Genomic DNA, 19988 nt, shown 5'->3' on the forward strand with positions numbered 1-19988 from the left:
CCGTTAATAATCATTTTAAACTTCCGGTTGTGTTCTAGCAAAACTTGACAGATTCACAAGTTCTATCTGTTATAGTTTCTTTCGCTCGATTGTGGCTTCGTGACACCCGCCATACCTGTCATCTGTGAATGCATAAAAATTAAAGAACAGCTTTTTGATGGAATTTTTGATTTATCTGATGCTTGTCTCTAAAACCACTGAGTTACACTGATTTATACAGATCATGGGTAATTTTAACTATCAAGTTAAGCACCTCTTCATTACGAGTAGCACAACAGGAGGTGGGACTCAAAGCTGAAACCTCCGACCGAGTCCAGACTTTTTAATGACCGCCCGCTGCGCCACGTTGTGTTTTTTATAGTGAGCTCAGCTCTGGGCGGCAGAGGCGAATGAAGGTGTGGCACTATAGCAAAGACTACCAGGTGCAGGACGACTGCAGTTCGTGCTGTCGTTCGCGGGCGCACTCGTCTCCGCTGGAGTGATCAATTAGGCACGCGCGCACTGTAGGTTACACTTTGACAGAGTAAGAAGCAGTGCGCGTGGGCGCGCGCGCGCGCCTATGAACCGAAGAAAGCAGCATATGGATTGAATTTCGCGTACCTGTCCGAGTCAAAATCCTTGGCTGAAATCGTTTTTTTTTTTTCCCCCAAATTCTGTGGTACCACATAAATATGTTTTGCGTTGAAATGAGGTGTGCAGACAATACGTTGCAAAAAAAGGAGAGTTCGAATAGGTATTAATAGCTAACAATTGCTTTATATGAGGGAAGCAACAGCAAGAGAAGTTTGTGTGCAAAAGAGGGGGCACCCGGATTTGAACCGGGGACCTCTTGATCTGCAGTCAAATGCTCTACCACTGAGCTATACCCCCACACGTCACAGTCCCTCTGCTGGCCTACTAAAGACTGTGTGGCCCCGCCCCCTTGGAACACAAATAGACAGACCAGTGCCGCTCAGTGACGCTTAGTAAGCGTAAAAGGAAAGGACGTAACGAATTCAAGCGCTTTGTCCTTTAGATATGGTTACGTATTAAAGTGGTTGTACTAAGGCTGCTAAAACACGGTCTTGCATACATCACTGCGGAGCGAGCTACACTCTGACTCTGGAGTGGTGTACACCGTGGTAAAATAACGCTTCTATACATTCCTTAAGTTAAAGTGCTTCCTACAATGAAACGGCGCACAGCGAGAATATCCCAAAACAATAGAAAACAACCTTACTAGGCTAATGTGGATTCACGTGACTTAATGAAACGACTAAAAGCATCCAGACTCATTCATTTACAGTACTTACTTATACCTACTACCCCTCTTGGGGCATAGGCCGTCAACAAGGGCTCTCCAGGCATCTCTGTCCTGGGCCAGTTTTTCCAGTTTTCCCCAGGTGCGGCCCATCCTCTTGGTTTCTGCATCCAGGTGGCGTCGCCATGTGTTTTTTGGCCGGCCTCGCTTCCTCTTGCCTCGGGGGTTCCACGTGAGGGCTCTTCTTGTAGTGTTTGAAGCTGGCTTTCGCGGAGTATGGCCGATCCATCGCCAACGTCTTTGCAGGATATCATCTTCTACTGGTCGTTGTCCTGATCTCTGCCATAGCTCTTGGGTTATTTACAGTATGCGCTGCTTAAAACACGCTGATGTGGGATGAGTAGCAAGAATAAATACAAAGTTGCACCCTACAAAATAAATCCTGCTTCGTCGTGGTGGCAAAATATATAGCGATATGAAACGCGTGATCTACTTCTCACACTTACCTCGATCATCTCATAACCGCGTGATTTGATAGCTTTCCCTCCTTATTCTTTTTATTTTTTTTTTTCTGATGTAATAATAGTAAGTTACTAAGTTTGGGTAAACCTTTCAGGATGCTGTATGTACACGATGTACAAGGAGTGAACAAACAAAGTGGTAACAGCAGGCAACAAGAAACACATACAGCCCTGTACTGTAAAATATGTGTCAATACAGTATTACCTTCAAGCACCTTTTATAATCATAAAATATAAAAACACACATTCACACTTTTTTGTACCTTTCAAGTTAAATGTGTCCTGTGGGTTTAGTGATGCATCTCCTGTCTATATATGGTCAACAAGAGTGGACTCAGTGGCATTCAACAACAGGTGAAACAATTAAAAATGCTTTTATTTAAGTGTTATGGGAATAACCATTGCCAACCATCACTACAACACTGTAACCTGTACCACCACTGTAAATACAGTTTATACAGTTGTTTAACAAACTCTACTTGTTCAGCTTCATGCTTCAAGAGTAAGAGTGATTGCCAAGCCTTGGGAAGAGTACTGAAAAAATGATTGAGTGCAATGAAACCCAACATGAACAGATAATTACAAAGTTGTCATTTATTTTCTTAAAACGTATTTAAGTTGAGCTGAGCACTAATGTTGATTTGTACTTGACACCATCTAAATAGTAACTGTGCTGCATATTGTTTATACACATTAAATACATAACAAAACAAAATCTCTATGAGATTAATATTCATATATAGATCTGGTTAATATTTTCTTAAACTGTACAGTTTTTGTGGATAAAACCACACAACGTGAGAAGTGTGACAGAGCCATTTGTCTCCCATCTTGAGAGCTGTACATGTACCATGATATAAAAATTTACAACAAAGTGTATGAATTACACCAGAAACTTGTGAAAAGTAAAATCTTCATTAAAAAACCAATTAAAATAAAAAAAATGTTGTGGAAAAATGAAGATATGAAGAAGCACATTAGAAGCTGTGTGTTCAATTGAGTTTTTCATCCTGGAAGTAAATGGCTGCGTGCTGCTGCTCCTCGAACCTCTTGTATTGCTGGAAAGCAAGAAGGCAGAGCTGTGCTGAGTATCAAACCCTCCAAGCAGTGATGGGCATGGGTCTGTGTGACAGGGGTGGAACAGTGTGGGCGAGACTCCCCCACATTCTGGGTCTCACCTCAGTGATCCAGCCTCGGTCCTGCAGTCTGGCAAACACCCTGTTGACTACCTCCTTCACAGACTCCTCCTGTTCCTGGCCACAGCATGCCTCTTCCTGCTTCAACACTTCCCGGCAACGGCAGTACAGGTGGTACTTGAAGTGTTTGAGCTGGTGGTAGACCTCTGTACGGTGGGCACAAACACTACCCACCCGGAACACCTGCAAACACACGGAGGCATTACACAAGAACAAATATTAACATGAACTGTTTTGTGCTTCACGAGGACCTGTTACAGCCACTTATGTACCAGACAGAAAAATTACCCCAAAATCACTTTTATTCATTCATTTATTGATATTCTCTAAAGTGACATTATGACTGGCACTCAATTCTTTCCATTATTCTTGTTGAAGGTCTCTTTTCAACAGCAGGTGGCATAGAGGGTAGAGCTGTTGCCTTGCAAACAATGTCCTGGGTTTGAATGCCCACTCCCACTAATACTACCCTTTATCAAGGTAAGTACCTGGAACTGCACCGGAAAAAACCTTGCTACGCAAAAATGTAAATTACTGTACACAGCTTAGTGTACTAATGTCACAATGCAAGCCACCTTAAAGCAAAGCGTCAGGTAAATTGAATAAATACATATTAACAAAACCAAGATAATGAAACGGATTCCTGGCAGGTGCCTTACAGTATCAGCTTTTGAACTGATTTATTGAATTACATTTATGTATTTAGGAGACACTCGTCATCAAAGCGACTTCCAATGAACTCTATGTAGTGTTATCAGCCCACACACCTTATTCACCAAGGTCACTTACACTGCTGGATACACTACTTACACTGGATTACTCATCCATACATCAGTGGAACAAACACACTCTCTCTGTCACACACAATGGGTGAACCTGAACAGCATGTTTTTGGACTGTGGGAGGAAACCAAAGCACCTGGAAGAAGAAACCCAAGCAGACACAGGGGAGACCATGCAAACTCAACACAGACTGAGTGGGGATCAAACCCATGCCCTCTCGCACTACCCAGTTAGTGTGAGACAGCAGCGCTACTTGCCGTGCCACCGTGCCGCCCATTTGATCCAATGATGAGGTAATGAGCTGACCTAAGGCTGCATGTGCATTACCTTCCATTACCTGTATGTCGTTGGGCAGAAATGTGTCATCCTGCAGAGTCCTGAAGTCATACAGCTGACCAGAGAGGCGCACGTGGAAGCGTATGGATCGGTGGAGCTCGCATGCCTCACACATGCGGTCCCGCCCACCCGTCTTTAAGATGCGCACATTGGGGTAGCAGTCTACCCGCTCCTACAAAGGACACACAAGAGGTCTTTGAATAGCTATACATTGAATGCACTTCTGTATCTATCCTAATTTCCTTGTTTCCATTGATCACCTTGTATCGCTCACTCCAGCGACTCCTCCCCTTCAGGTTCTCCAGGTGTGGCAACACATAGTGGTGATCTAGATGGTACAGGGAGTCCTTCATCTGTAAGGCATATCGCTTTGTACGAATGCCATCTGTGCACACAGAAACCAAGCACAGACATACATATCACTGTGGTGACCACCGCTCTCAACTAGCTTGAGCATTTTCATCACTTTTTCGGGGCAATGTCAGCAGGCTGCCTTCAGAGTACAGCGGCATCATATTTTATGGTTTTTCTTTAGTCTTAGTTTTCTTCAGTGTTGTCTTCAATTTTTGTTACTATTTTAGACTCTTTGTTCCTCCCCTCAACCACACCAGCAGACTTTTGTTCCGTTTGTTCTGTTCACAGTGAAAGCTGAGCAGCATGTTTATGGTTCTCTTGTTGCTTCACTAGATGCTTCTCACTGAGAGCTGTGGTTGAGGAGTGGGGTTTTTATATGTACAAGCGATTAGCTGCTGCAGAGGAGTGAATGCGAATGGGTTTCAAAATGCAGCTGCGCAGGAGAGTGGTCCAGTGCATTCGCTATGATATTTGGTGACTTTTCTAGCAGTGAACTTGTCCCTGTTCAGCTGTCAGTGCTGCTTTTTATTTGTCTTCACACTGCTTACTTACACACTCCTCTAGTGTATATGTAAGATATTCACCTGCTCCATTGTTGTTCCAGTGTATATCTACATTTATTCACTTAGCAGACACTTTTCTCCAAAGCGACTTACAATGGATACTATGCAGTGTTACTAGGCCACACACCTTATTCACCAAGGTGACTCACACCGCTAGATACGCTACTTACACTGGGTCACTCATCCATACATCCGTGAAACACACTCTCTCTGTGTCACTCACACACTATAGGGGAACCTGAACAGCATGTTTTTGGACTGTGGGAGGAAACTGGAGCACCCAGACGAAACCCACACAGACACGGGGAGAACATGCAAACTCCACACAGACTAAGCGGGGATCAAACCCATGTTCTCTTGCACCACCAAGGCGCTGTGAGACAGCAGCACTACTCGCTGTGCTACCATGCTGCATATGTGTATGTGTGTCTGTCTATCTACAATGCAAAGAATTTCCAGTGGATGGACGTCTCACACAGGACCTGAGCTGTGGGGTGGTCTCCTGACTGGCAACAGTGGAGAAGGACACCAACAGGGTGAAAAGGTGACATGGAGGTCTGAGCACGGTGGAGGAATGATGTGCTCACAGTGGCTCAGAAAACAAAGACTTACCATACAGTGACTTGAGGAATGTTGGGTCCAGGACATTGATGAGCAAGGCCTTAACCACCGCCTGGAAGTGCTTTTTTTGGGACCCAGTAACCACTGAGATGATAGAAACAGGATAGGTGTACACATGCATACAAAAACACAGCCTCTTTCATGTCCATGGACCCTTCACAATGAAAAATTAAATAAAGGCACGAGCAGAAGTACTCAGATGCAGGTGTTGCAGTGACTTACTGTGAGGGAGATGGTGGGACAGGAGGGATGTTACTGACACTTTACTTTCTTCCCCACTACTCTGCTCCTCATCGTCTACAATGAAGTCCCTCATACTGTCGCTGTCCTCCTCCTCGCTGCTGTGAGCCACTGTTACACAGGCATCTTCATCTTCATCCTCCTCGCTGCTGCATGGCAGCGCTACTGCGGCATCTTCCTTATCTTCCTGCTGTTCTCCCCTCACGCGGAGGGCCTCATCTTTGCTGTCACTTTGCTCCTTTCCATTTTCTTTCTCTGAGTCCTAGAAACATACAGAGTCAAAGAGTAGAGTGTGGACACACTCAATGGTGCAGCACCATAAGGTTATCATGAGGTGCATTTGTGTCTTGCATAAGAGGAGTGATAAAGTACCTCAAGCCTGCTGCGCCTGGACCTGGATGCCCCGGATTTCTTTCTCTCTGCCAGCTCCTCAAGCCTCCTGTGCCTCTCCTTCTTCCTGGCAGCCTCGCTACTCTCCTCCTTCAGCTGCCTCTCTCCTGCCTCAGTGTCAGAGTCGGACATAAGGAGCTGGAGGCTTAACCGCTTTTTCGGCAGCACTTTCCTGAGTGGCTGGCCACCCACGTCACTGCTGGAGTCGCTCGAGCTGTCCACAAGTACTGTGGAGCATGCCCTCTTGCGCCGGGCTCGGCAGCTTTGTGAGACTCCCTGCTCCTCGTCACTGTCGCCTTGTGCGGGGACGCTGTCTCCAGCTGCCGTTACACCTTGGGCATCTTCCTCACTGCCCTCGGTATAGCAGTCATTCTCCGAGCTGGAGCTGTGGGAATCTGACTCGTCTCCACTGTCCCCCAGGTATGAGAGCAGGCCAACTCGAGTGCGTCTGCGGTCGACCCGCGAGCCCCTCGCTGCTCCTGCTTGGGTTCTTCTCCTCGTCTGGTATGACACACTAGAGCTGGCACTGGTCATCCTCACTGGCTGACAGCAATCTGAGGTTTGACAAGAGTTTGGCTTCAGGCATGATGCCATGGTTCCAGACCGTCCAAAGCCTTGTGAAGACTCATGTCCTGAGCCATCATTGCTCATCAACAGTTGGAACTATGTGACCCTCACCTGATTCAAATTTCTCTCAGTGCCATACTCTGACAAATCTTAGTTATGGTCTGACTACACCATCTATAACTTGTAACTTCTTTCTATTCTGTCAACAACATAACTGGGTTACAACAACCAAAGACAGAAATGCTGGAAAAACTGAGACAAAAAAGCTAATGTTTCTTACAAAAGAACAAGTGTAAACTTGACAATCTACCATGAAAGAAAAACAAAATAAAGGAAAGAGATACACTGGCTACTCATGTCACAATATTTCAAACATACAAATACTTTCCCAGAGTATTTATTTTTAACTGAACCCTTCTTCAACTCTTTGTCTTCCAAAATTTCTGTCTGTTGTTGGGCAAGACATATGTTTCTACATTCTGTCATTTGTTGGCAGTAAAGATCACTCAAACAGGACAGGAGTATGGGACCATCTTAATTCAGCTCACTTCCACTGTTCACAGCTCATGTTTGGCATTCCTTAGTGTTGGTGATCAGAACTAAAACAAGGAACACTGGATGTTTATGGAATGAATTAGTCAGCAGCTGACACTGAGTAGAAGTTTGTGGAGAGAGATTATTTAATTTCAGTCATTTAAATTTTTTTTCTTTAAATAAAATGGGAGTGAGGTCTGTGTTAAATTTTTATTGCATATATAATAACGTAAGTTGAATGTGACCAGAATCTGACGACCACTGGACATGTTTATGTGATAAATCATTCCACCAATGTGATTGATTGGGAGCTCAAGGAATTTCAATTTCAAATGACAATTCTAATGTTCTTTTAAGAAAAAAAATACACCTTAGAGAATCTATTTATGGATTTATCCAAGTTTTTTTTTTACAAAATCTAACCAGTCTATTAAACTAAGGGATGTCTGCACTATTAACCTGTCATTCACTTTGGATTTAGGAACAAATCCACTTAAGACAGACTTTGGTTCCAACTATATTTGTATGCTGAGGAGCCAGGGTAAATAAGTGAACAGATTCTAGTAAGCACAGCATCTAGAAGTACTGAAATCTTAGAGTAATGAGTTGAATGTTTACTTATCTAGCAAAAAGACACCTGATTCATTTAGCTGATGCTTTTCTCAAAAGTTTGGATCGAGAAGGCAGCAACTCTACCACTTATGCTACCAGTTGTGAGGGGAGGTACAGGTACACCAGGACTTAGGACCACCACAATTAAACATACTTACTTTCCTACCAAAATCTAAGAATAATCGTCATACGTTGCATAACATAAAGAACCGCTTTTTAATTGTGGTTTAACAGGAAAACAGAAAGGATGATGTCGTGATGAGGTGCAGAGACACTGACTGAGGCCTGTTGTTGTTGTTCCCTCAGCAGCTCATTGCGTATCAAATTAATCTTCCCCTCGTACTTAACCTTTTTGACACTCTCTGCACTGCTCTGTTCTGTTATCAGAGGTATCTCCTTGCCTCACAAAAAATTTAACTGCTAGTTTTTAATTATTTTCATTCCCACTTTAAATAAATCTCACCGCTGCAGCTGCTGTTCGTTTCGCGCGCTCCCCCACTTCCTTCTCCTACTTCCGGAAACCCCGCCCACCTGATCACGTGACCAAGCCCGACCAATGGCGTGAAAGGCCGCCGAACCGTAAACATTGACCTGTTTACGTTGGTTTAAAGTACGCGTTTCTCCGAAGCAGCGTACGGTGATCGTTAACTATTCATAGCCTTCATACCTTCATCCAGGCCGACTTACGGTGTTAGAGACACTACACCGAATTCTCTACTACACGAGCAATTCAGAGTCACAAATTCAGTTCCAATGTTCCAATGTATTCGGAACAAAATAGGAATATGTGAACTGCAGAGAAACTGGATCGTGGACTGCTGGTGCCCTTTAATATTATACAAATGTTTCCTCTCTACTGGAGGCTCGGTGGCGCAGCGGATTTGGCCGGGGCCTGCTCTGTGGCGGGTTTTGGATTCGAGTCCTGCTTGGGGTGCCCTGCGATGGACTGACGTCCCGTCCTGGTTGTGTCCCCTCCCCCCTCAGCCTTCCGCCCTGTGTTGCCGGGTTAGGTTCCGGTGCGACCCTGCTCGGGACAAGCGGTTTCAGACTCTGTGTGTGTGTGTGTGTGTGTGTGTGTGTGTGTTTCCTCTCTGCTGCGATAGAGATTGTGCCCCAGCCAGCGCGTACCCTGTCTAATGTTCTGTATTCATAGGATAGGCTCTGGACCATCAGGACCCTGCATTGATCACAGTTGTGTCATATGTGAGCTTTTGGTCTGTGAGTATTTCATATTTATTACCCGTGAGAGAAAGGTCCGTATTTTGGCCAGTAGATGGCGCAGCAAACGTGCATTTGACCACAGCAACGTCTCGAAGCACAAACGCGACCGCAGCCAGAACGCGCTGAACTCTGTTCGGTGGGACCGAAGGTGTTTCACATGGTCTTAAAATGTTCTGCATGCATCCCGTGTGTTCGCTTGTTATTCCGACTCTACTCTACTTTTTTTCTAGAAAATAAAGCTAAAAGGGAAATAAAACACATTTCCCCCTAGATTTCCACCTTCCCTTCACTTTCCTATCAATATATTTAATCATAAGGAGCAGTATTATATGTTTAGTGTCCAGTTTCATTCTTTCCTTGAACAACTAATAATAATAATAATAATAATAATAATAATTTATTCATTTAGCAGACGCTTTTCTCTGCAAAGCGACGAACATCTCAGAGGAAAAAATACAAAAGTGCAACACATGAACAGAAGGAGAGGTTTGACTGCAGACACGTGATTATGGAGTACAGTCAATTTTTCACAATCCACCATATGAAGCAGTAAACATCACACGAGTAGTTGCATAAATATTTGTCCATTATTCAACCAACTGTTATTTAAAAAATATTAAACATGAACACTTGCACGTTTATGCACATACGAGATCGGCGGGAAGTGACAATAATGATGTCGTGACTCAAATCTGATTTAGCTCAAATCTGATTTACCGTTTAAGAACGAGGTAAAAAGGGTCATTTTCAGGGTGCTGAGAGACTGAAAAGGGGTCGGTCTCAGCTTAATATTATTATGGAACTGGTGGTGGAGTTTGATCAAACATAAGGCCTTTCTTCAACAAACACTAAACCACCTGTTCTCATTTTCATCTTGCAGAGCTTTAGCAATTTGGACTTAAATTTATTGTTGTGGTATAGACGTGTGTCACCTTGTTCACAAGAGCACTGTATCAAAACAGTATGTAACAATTTAATGTATCTGAGTTATGGTAAAACATGAAAAGCAAGAAAAATATGCAGTAAGTTTGCTCTTTGTTAACAGCATAATCTCATTGGATCAGAGGTCATGACATGTTGAATGAAATGATAAAGTCTGTTATTATGATTATAATGATTATTATTATACGCGCAATTTACAATACATTATTTTAATACAATATTTGAACATAGTATTTAGTAAAGCCTATTACTGACTCGAACTCGAAACTAAATGAATTAAAATCTGATTTGTTGTATTCCATAATAAATCGTTGTTTAAATACACACAATATCACCGACATGTCATATAAGGCAAGTTACATACATTTCTGCACTGGAAGTTTCCTGCTTGAATGGCACTGTGTGTGTGTGTGCGTGTGTGTGTGTGCGTATGTGTGTGTGTCGCACGGTGAGTGTCCCTTACTCCAGTGTGATCCAATCAGGGCGCGCGACAGCGCTAGGCGGGGGGCGCGTCTCGGCGCGAGCCACGCTTGTCCGAGCGCTGGACTAAGTAAGAGAAGAGTAAAGCGTGAGGTAAAGAGTAGGTAAGCCTAAGGGACGCTGAAGAACGGGACGGTGAAGATCTAAGAAAAATCAAAGATGACCAGTCAATGAAAGATGACCGGTCGATATGAAGACCAGCACGAGGATGGGGCAGAGATGACCGGGCGGTGCGAGGATCAGCTCCCAGACAGGACGGAAGCCCCCAATGAACCCCCAGCTCGACTCTCCTCCTACTGCATAGAAAGCATCCTGGGCCGGAGAAGCCCCTGCAAGATGGACATCGGGGGGGCAGCAAGTCTACTGGAAGGTGTCTCAAACAGGATCTCAGACAGGTTCTCGAATAGGTTCTCAAGCAGCTCCTCAAACGTCTCCTCAAAGAGTTCCTCAAAGAGCTTCTCGAGAAGGTGCGGCGGAGAAGAACCAGAGCAGGGATCGGAAGGTAAGACTAGAGCAGCAGTCATAGAGAACGGCGCACGGAAACATTTTGTACACCATCACATTAGGGAAAAGTGAGATAGAGGATTCACGACCAGAGCACAGTATTTCACTACAGTACCCGGGTAAAAGCATCTGTACAGGTCAGGCTGTACCCGACAACGCGAGAACATCCACATGACGAGCACTTCACCTTAACCACACAATCGGACACCTTTTCTCCTCTTTTCTAAACTCTTTTTTTACCTCCTCATTTAATTATCGTTCGTTAGAGTTTAATAATAGGATATAACGCACAAAAGTAAAAATGAAGCACAAATAGAATTAAACAGTAATTCATCATGTTTATTATATTAAAAAAATATTTTTTAACATTAAGAACACAAATACAATACCGTCGTTTAGGATTAGTTTTCTATTAACATTTCCTAACGCTTGAAACATGCATTTACCACAAATGATTTATTAATACTGAGAATTGCAAATGTTTTTGCTGGGATTTATTAATTGAAATATATATTTTGTGGAATAATTCTGATAATTTTTCATTTTTCATTGTTTTAATAACACAGAATAACAATAGAATGCGACAATAACCAAAGCGTGATTCTCACAGCTGTATTTTCATGAAGATGAACATGTTCCTCTCAGGGTCCTCTATGGTTCATCTGTGGCTCCTCTGTGGTTTGTCTGTGGTTCAGCTTTGGTTCCGTAGTTCTTCTTTGGTGCGCTTTTGTTTCTGTTTGGTTTCCACTTCAGCTCCTCAGTGGTTCCTCTTTGCTTCCACTTTTGTTCTCCTTCTGTGATCCCTCTATGGTTCCTCTGTGGTTCCCCAGTGGTCCTCATGTGATTTCTCCATGTTTCCTCTGTCTTTCTTTGGCTCCACTTTGGTTGCTTTATAAATACTCGGTGGTTCCACTTTGGCTCCTCTTTGGTTTGACTTTCTTTCGTCTGTGGTTCTTCTGTGATTCCACCTCTGATTCTCTTTCGACAGCCTCTCCCAGTTTCACACCGTCTTCACACTTGGACTCATGTTTACTCCACCTTCCACCAAGACTACACCACCTCTGCCATCAGGAGATGAAGATCTCAGACTCTGGCGGAACATCTGAGGAGAATGGGGATGTGGAGGAGACAAAGGGGCCGAAGATCATCCAGGCACCACCCGTTAGCATCAGCCGTGCTAAGTCCTACAGGGAGCACACGGCAGCACCCGGTCCACGCCACAACGTGCTGAAGTTCCAAGAGGACGTGGTGAAACGGGAGCCTTTTGGAGATGGCGATCTATCCCCCGAGCAGGCGGGAGACCCTCAGCATAATGGAGATATGAGGGATGGAGAGGAGGGTGGCACATGTCTGTTGGGTGGCAGTGACACAGAGGAGAGCACCCTCACAAGGAAGCAAAGGAGATACAGGACCACCTTCACAAGCTACCAGCTGGAAGAGCTGGAAAGGGCCTTCCAGAAGACCCACTACCCTGATGTGTTCACAAGGTACCTGCACACACACAGCAGTGCCCAAAAACAATCCATTAATAAAACAATTCCCTCTTAAGAACAAAACATGTAACTTGTCCCAGTTATGCAAATTAACAGAATATCTATGTACAGTTTAGTTCTTAGCAGGGCAGTTTGTAACCAGGCAGTAGACGGAACGGCACCGTGCAGCAGAGGAGCGTTAGAAACGTATTGTGCCTCATAATAAATATTTCAGCTCCTGTGTGACCCGTAACAGTGTCTATACATATTTGCTGTAATATAGCACAGGGTTATTCGTTTGTGTCCTAAAATGACCAAAAAAACATTATAAAATTATGAAAGAAGGGCAGCGCATTAGTCTTTAAACCATTTCATTTTAACGTAATCGCGCATCTAACGGTTATATGTATGTCCATATTTTCAGTTAAATGCAGTTAATGGAACATTTAAAAAAAAATAATAATAAAAATAAAAATTTGATGCAATTTTTTAAGATTTCTGCAAACTGTCACAGTTACAGCCAGTTGACTGTTTTCTAAAAGAAAGACTATATTTATGAAAGGACACTTGCAGTTGTCATGTAAATGCAGAGCACATGACACTTTCAATGAAGGATTTAAGCTTGAAATTGGAATAACATTTTAAGGTTAAATATATATGTTTTTACAGCATTTTTACCCTGTACATCGCTTGTTCGGTCTATATTATATATAGTGACCTAGCGGGGACCCCCCACGTGCACAGGTGCTTTTAAGAAGTATCATCATGTGCACTTGTGGAACAAGTGTCACACAGCATGTTGGTGTGAAAAAGAGCCTTCAATAAGCGAAAGCTAAAGTGCGTGAGGTTCTCACCTGGTCAGACACCCCGCAGCGTGAGTAACGGCTCTACGGGATTTACTCGGTACTCACTTTGTACTCAGAGGGTCTTCCAGCCTTCTCCCGAAGGTCTTCCCGATGTTCTCCGTCACCGTCCCTCCCCCCTCAGCCGCGGAGCGGTCTCAGAATTTCCCTTCTTTAAAATAAATTCACGTTTTACTTTGGACAAAATCCATCTTTTTCTAGCATGAATTATCCGGCGAAAAATATCACATATTGATTGATTCACGTAGGATCAAAGGTTTAGCATGACTATCACTATTTATTCAGATATGATGAGTTTTATATTCTTTCTAAAAGATCTACTTTTTCCATAATATATAATCTCTTTGTTGGTGTATTTCTTTAAATTTTTATTTAAGAATTTGCTACGTAATACTTTTTCACTTTGACACGTGAATTACGTAAAATAGCCTATAGAAATGTATTTTAGTTTTTTAAAAGTTTTTATTAATCATTATTGTAGTGTTTAATAAATTTATGCTTATGAATATTCAGCTAAAGAAAAAAGTATAATGAATACAACCGACAATAAAAAATATTTCTTTTGAAATAATCTCAGCAAAACAGCTAGGCTAGTAGTGACATTACGACATATTTCACTTTTTCGTGTTACTTCTGAAAATCGCGTATTTCATTAAAAATAACAGTAAATTAAACCTGTTTTATAGCGGAACAACCGTTTTTCAATTTCATGAAAATATTTGCAGAAGTAAATCATTTGCAACATTTTTCCCTTTCTTTTTTCCTTCAACAACAACAACAACAACAACAATAATAATAATAATAATAATAATAATAATAATAACACGCGCAATATTAAATTTAATACAATGTTAATATTATTAAACTATAAATAGTTTCAAAACGAATGTTTTTTTAAAGTAGCGAGTACGTTATACGAGGTCCACTGCGTTAATGCAAAATATTTAATTTTGTTTAAGGTGGAATCATCTTAATGAAATAATTCGTTATGGAGTGATGCACTGCATTTTTATTATCTAATAACGTATTTAACTGCCACACAAATTTCTGTGAAAGGGTCGGTCAATCATTTACATTTACATATAATTATTTGGTACTCTTTTTTCTCTTTAACTGGATATGCAGTTTATGCCATTTCTTTGTAGCTTTAAAGAATCGTTGATCACAGCATATTTTATATCTACTAATTTATCGTTTATAATCATACTGAGATTATTTTACACCCTGTGTTGGTTGTTGGGAAATTAATTAATACCCGTTAATTGACAAACTCATTTATTAAATTCCAGAGAGGAGCTCGCGCTGCGACTTGACCTCACGGAGGCGCGGGTCCAGGTGAGAACACTGTCACATTTTCACTATTATTATTATTATTATTATTATTATGCTAAGGTTTTAATTTTTTTCTCACTTTTACCTGTTACTCCCAGATGTATACTCACATATACAATGATTGATGTAATATTTTTAAAATGACATGTTATCATTCAGTTGCTCCTCCTTCACCTGTAATAGAGGGACCGTCCAGTAACATAACTCACACTGAACACTGAACACTCAGCTCTGTTTCAGGATCAAAAAGATTTCTGATTTTTAATCTCTGCAGTAGCAGGAGCACCACTGTGCTGTGTGGTGCTTCTGCTTACAGTGGTCCTGCACTCCTCCCCTACTCCACCCACCTCTCCCTCCTTGTGATCTGCAGGTGTGGTTCCAGAACCGCCGTGCCAAATGGAGGAAGCGGGAGAAGGCGGGGCTTCAGCCACATCCCCCTGGGCTAGCCTTTCCCAGCCCGCTGGTGTCCGCCCACCCCCTGAGCCGCTACCTGGAGAGCAACCCATGTGTCCCCCATCCTCATCCCACCCTGGAACCCTCGTGGAGTGCTGCCGCTTTCCCAGGCATCATGGTGCCCCCTGCTGGCTCCGTACCCCGCCTAACTCTCAGCACCTTCCTAGGTGGTGCTGTGTTCCGGCACCCCGCCTTCCTCAGCCCCGCCTTCGGGAGGTAAATGAGACATGCGTGGCTCCCGGATCGCAGGCACAGCCTTCACTCTTACAACTCTTTACCGTCTCATGTGGGTTTTTAGCTTTGCAGCGAGTCACCATGCAGTCCTTTTCCCGCAGTGTGTTCACAGTCCCACGACTCCTGGTGACTTGAGCACAGCCGATGAAGTGCTGTCGGTGCGCTGAACAAAGCCGAGCACAGGCAGTGTCAACAGTACAGGCGTGGGTTCATTTCAAAGAGCAGGACAATACAGCTGAGATCATTGCAAGGAAATGTTGAGAAAACCAGCGGGGTCAGGACTGTGTCTTGACTGTGTCTTGATTGTGTCCTGATGGTGTTATTTTGGTGTTGAGACTGTGTTAAAATTGTGTTGTGACTATGATGTGTTTGTGTTGAGACTGTGCTATGCTTTCCTAACACTACCAGACTTGCAGCAGTGGTTTCATGAGGCAGTTTACCTCCTCTCCCCAGGTTGTTCTCCATGGGCTCCCTGAGCAACGTCCCCCCTCCTGGAGCTCTACTGCGTCCCCCTGTGGACCCTGCAGCCTCTCTGGCTGACCTGCCGGACTCACCCTCATCTTCCTCGGCGGCAGCAGCAGATCGGCGAGCATCGAGCATTGCTGCACTACGGCTTAAAGCCAGGGAGCATTCAGCCCAGCTGACACAGCTCCACATCCTGGCCTCTGGAGCACCTGGGAAGGATGTGTGCTAAGCCCCTCCCCCAAATACACCCATGACCAAAGCAACAAGACTGGCCACTGGAAAACGTCTCAGGGTTGCAAGCCAGCTACTACAACTCCCAGAATGCTCTGCTCCTGTCTTTCTTCAACTACAGGTAGTCCTCTATTTACAAGATATGCGATTTACGGTGTCCTGGACTTACAACAGGCGTCCCATCAGAATTATTATTAACATTTTTGAGTCCTGACATTTGGTAGTAACATCTAATGACAACCATCTTCATCTGCTGTATCATAACTGGCTGCGTTACCACAAGGCACCATATTTCTTATTGACCGTGTCTTTCAGCAACTGTGTTTTAGTTACAAAAATGTTGTTTTTTATGGAATATTCATTCCATAAGTGATTCCATTCAAGTTACATTTTTACAATAGTTAGCAAGTGAAAGAAAAAGCACAAGAAAACAGATTTTGAAATGAAAGTGAAAATAACAGTGCAGCATGCAAAAATAATACTGTACCGTATTCATATTATTAGAATTTTTTTAACATGACTAATGCATGAAGTTCGTGAATAAATATAAGAAAAAACTATTATACAACATAGCATTCAGGCATGTTAAATGTTTATATATCCCTATGGTTTATATTATGCAGTTGAAGGATTTATGACTAATTAGAACATTGGCTTATGACGAGGTCATCAGAATGGAACCCCATCGTAGGTCGAGGACTACCTGTATACTGAACTCCCAGAATGCCCTGCTTCTGTCTCCCTGCAACTGTGCTGAACTCCCAGAATGCTCTGCTCCTGTTTTTCCCTCACCATTCTGAACTCCTAGAACGCCCTGCTCCGGTTTTCTTCAGCTTTCCTGAATTCCCAGAATGCCCTCCTTTGTCTCTTTCCATCACCTCTCCAGCTCCAAGCTCTTTCTTGCGTTACAAATGCCCCATCCCTTCCTGCTAGCATCTGATTACATCTTGCACAAGTGCTGCGAAATAGTAACGGTGATTGCAAGATATTGTGACAATTGTGGGGAGGCAGTGGGGGGTCTGAAGAGTGGTTCTGTTCCCTGAGCGCTCTCCGGTGGACCTCCAAGGTATTGCACCAAAGAAAGAGAGTGGCAGCAGTACTCACTTCTCCTACGAGGGTACCCAAGTACTGAAATGATGTATTTATTGTGAGCTTTGCTCCTGTAAGTATGAACCGTTTTACTGATAAAGTGGTTAAGAAAGTGAAAAATATAAAACAGAGGTCTGTTTATTTAGAGCGTTTTATGAAGTTACATTCCTGTAGTATTAATATTGTATGGATGTACTTCATAATTTTTCTGTGATCATTAAGTACTAGGTTTTTAAAATTTTATTGAATATACCTCCTTAACTTAAGGTGTTGTTGACACTGAAGCAAGAGAACCAGAGAATGAAATGTGTACTTTCTGAAATGTCAGTGTTTGTATTTTCTTACAGTGATTGGTCTCCGCGCAGGCAAAATACTGACATTAAGAAAGTAAATATGTGTGCGCTGCAAATCTGACAGATAATTAAAAAGGACTGTGTACTTTTTATGTGTGCAGACTGAGGTTTGCTTTTAAGGTACTCAGTGGGACACAAAGGGAGAATCATTCCTGACATCCTGTCTTTACTAATACATTAAAATATAATGAGAAAAATAAACCTTTCAGACACTTTCCTTTGGGATTATCTATCTATCTATCTATCTATCTATCACCTTTTCTTACTAACTCAATAATGATGTCGCTGCCAAGAAATTATGTATTCATTACATTTATGAAAAATTCCACACTTGGTGGGAATGCAGATAGCCTATGGCATTCAGTTATGATACACTTTATATCAACCTGTTAACAAAACTGGTTCTTGCATGTCTGATGCAGGTTTGCTGGAGGTGTCTCCTTTTTGTCAGTGAAGTAATGGCTTTCTTTAGACTTCCCCGTTTTAATGTAAAGTCCCCTCCGATGGAGCTCATTCCAAACGGGGCTATTACAGCAATCACTGTGCTTCTTTCAGCATAACCATTTACCCCCATTTGACCCCACCATGGTGCCAAACTAAATTGCGTGAAATTACTTCTCGGATTAATTTTCCTCTGTGTTACCTGCTGTGGAGAAGAGCTTGTGCTCCACGTTTCGGATTCACAGATCTCCTGTAACCTGGAGAGCAGGGGCTGAGCCTGGGGAGAGAGAACTCCTCATCATATTGTCCTGGTGGTTTATTCTGACTGCTCGTCATTTTCCCTACAAATTCTGCCAGTTAAGAACTCACGATCAGATGCATGCCTAACATTGACATGCCATATGTAATGAACTTCTCTTCTGGGAATTTACTTAAGATACCCATTTTCTCTTCACAGTAAACTTCCATGTTGATGAATAGAGAGAAGTGGTCAGGGACTGTATTCAGAGGAGGGGGTCTCAGGAAGCCTTTATCTGGTGTGGAGAGTGAGCTTACAGGTAGTATGCAGTGCCCGAGACATATGTCCTTTTTCTGTGGACTTCAGGTCAGGTCACTTGTGTTCAGGTGGGAGGTTTCTGGCTCCAGACTGCTGTTTCACTACCACAAACCTCATCGGGCAGGTGTTTTGCATTGTCAGATCCCTAGATTCACTGACATTTACCAGTTTTAACTTGCATTATTTTTTAAATTGTAATTAACAGATTTACACAAGACAACACGAGAATTAAATCAGAACATAGAGAATATGCAAATGCATACAGACACAGGTAAATATAGCATTTCATGTAGCACTGTGCAATATGTTCCTGAAAGGTGACCGTATCTTGAAGTGAAGGTGCTGCTCCCATGTCTCCCTCAGTCCATCATAACAAGTCCAATGTTTGTGAATACTGTATATGATTTAAAAATCTTACATTACAGTTATCAGGGAGATGGTCTGTTCTTCCACTTCAGAGGCCCATCCATGCAGATTCTCTTTAACCTTCTTTACCAGAGTTCAATAGTTGGGGTTTAGCAGCTGTTTGAGGTCAGGGTTGGGGTTAAAAGGGTTAGCACCAATTAGAGCTGTAGGAGTGTTCAGCTGCCAGACATTTAGAGAAATTAATTTTTATAAATAGAATGTTTATTTTAAGGGGGTGCAGTGGTGCAGTGGGTTGGACCACAGTCCTGCTCTCCAGTGGGTCTGTGGTTCGAGTCCCACTTGGGGTGCCTTGCGATGGACTGGCGTCCCGTCCTGGGTGTGTCCCCTCCCCCTCCGGCCTTACGCCCTGTGTTGCCGGGTAGACTCTGGTTGCCTGCGACCCCGTATGGGACAAGTGGTTCTGAAAGTGTGTGTGTGTGTGTTTATTTTACTAGAATATCACTTTAAAAACTGCTGGAACAGAGATTTTGGGTTCTTCAGCTATGGGAGGAAATTGTCACCATAGAAGGATGTAGCCTATGATGTTCATTTTCCTGTAGCCTTATACGTATGGCTTTGCCAGTCCTAATAGCCCAACCAAAGGTTCAGACATTAGTGTAAATAAAAATGGAGAAAGGGGACTATCTTGCTGATAGCCTTTTCCTCTGGAAAGTTTGCTGACTCTTGTTCTTTGATGATAAAATTTATCATGCTTAACATACGTTATCAGAGCCGTGCTCTGCTCTAACAAATCCAATCTGGTTAGGTTTAAAGGCTTTTGTGGGGAGTGTCTCTGGTATTTGTGCCAAAGAATTGGCTATGATCTTAAAGTCCATATTGAGTAAACTAATGAGTTGAAGGGAATACCATTTCAGTCAAATTTCATCTTTAAAATTAGAATCATTAGAATAATTGATTAGGCTAATTCCAGGAGTCTGGTATACAACCCTCCTTATTTAATTACTGAGGAATAAGAATGGATGGACAGAGA

General features: G+C 42.9%; 2 protein-coding genes and 1 non-coding gene across 3 annotated transcripts; 1 reads left to right on the forward strand and 2 right to left on the reverse strand.

Annotated features, from left to right (window-relative positions):
* Positions 1 to 798: 798 nt before the first annotated feature.
* Positions 799 to 870, reverse strand: trnac-gca (transfer RNA cysteine (anticodon GCA)). Its single transcript has one exon. It is a non-coding gene; the product is annotated as a tRNA-Cys (tRNA).
* A 1023-nt stretch (positions 871 to 1893) lies between these two features.
* On the reverse strand, positions 1894 to 8474 carry ccdc82 (coiled-coil domain containing 82). The gene is made up of 8 exons (XM_018734708.2): positions 8420 to 8474; positions 6226 to 6797; positions 5836 to 6115; positions 5605 to 5697; positions 4336 to 4460; positions 4077 to 4247; positions 2940 to 3140; positions 1894 to 2819 (listed from the first exon to the last, which is right to left on the reverse strand). The coding sequence occupies exons 2-8, from the start codon at positions 6775 to 6777 to the stop codon at positions 2754 to 2756; spliced, it is 1488 nt and encodes a 495-aa protein (XP_018590224.2). The 5' UTR covers positions 6778 to 6797; positions 8420 to 8474; the 3' UTR covers positions 1894 to 2753.
* A 2302-nt stretch (positions 8475 to 10776) lies between these two features.
* On the forward strand, positions 10777 to 16229 carry LOC108923735 (aristaless-related homeobox protein-like). The gene is made up of 5 exons (XM_018734684.2): positions 10777 to 11101; positions 12092 to 12590; positions 14728 to 14773; positions 15141 to 15439; positions 15911 to 16229. Exons 1-5 carry the CDS (start codon positions 10777 to 10779, stop codon positions 16149 to 16151), a joined length of 1410 nt encoding a protein of 469 aa, XP_018590200.2. The 3' UTR covers positions 16152 to 16229.
* Positions 16230 to 19988: the final 3759 nt, after the last annotated feature.

The sequence above is a fragment of the Scleropages formosus genome, chromosome 3, assembly GCF_900964775.1.
Source record: "Scleropages formosus chromosome 3, fSclFor1.1, whole genome shotgun sequence".
Taxonomy (NCBI): Eukaryota; Metazoa; Chordata; class Actinopteri; order Osteoglossiformes; family Osteoglossidae; genus Scleropages; species Scleropages formosus.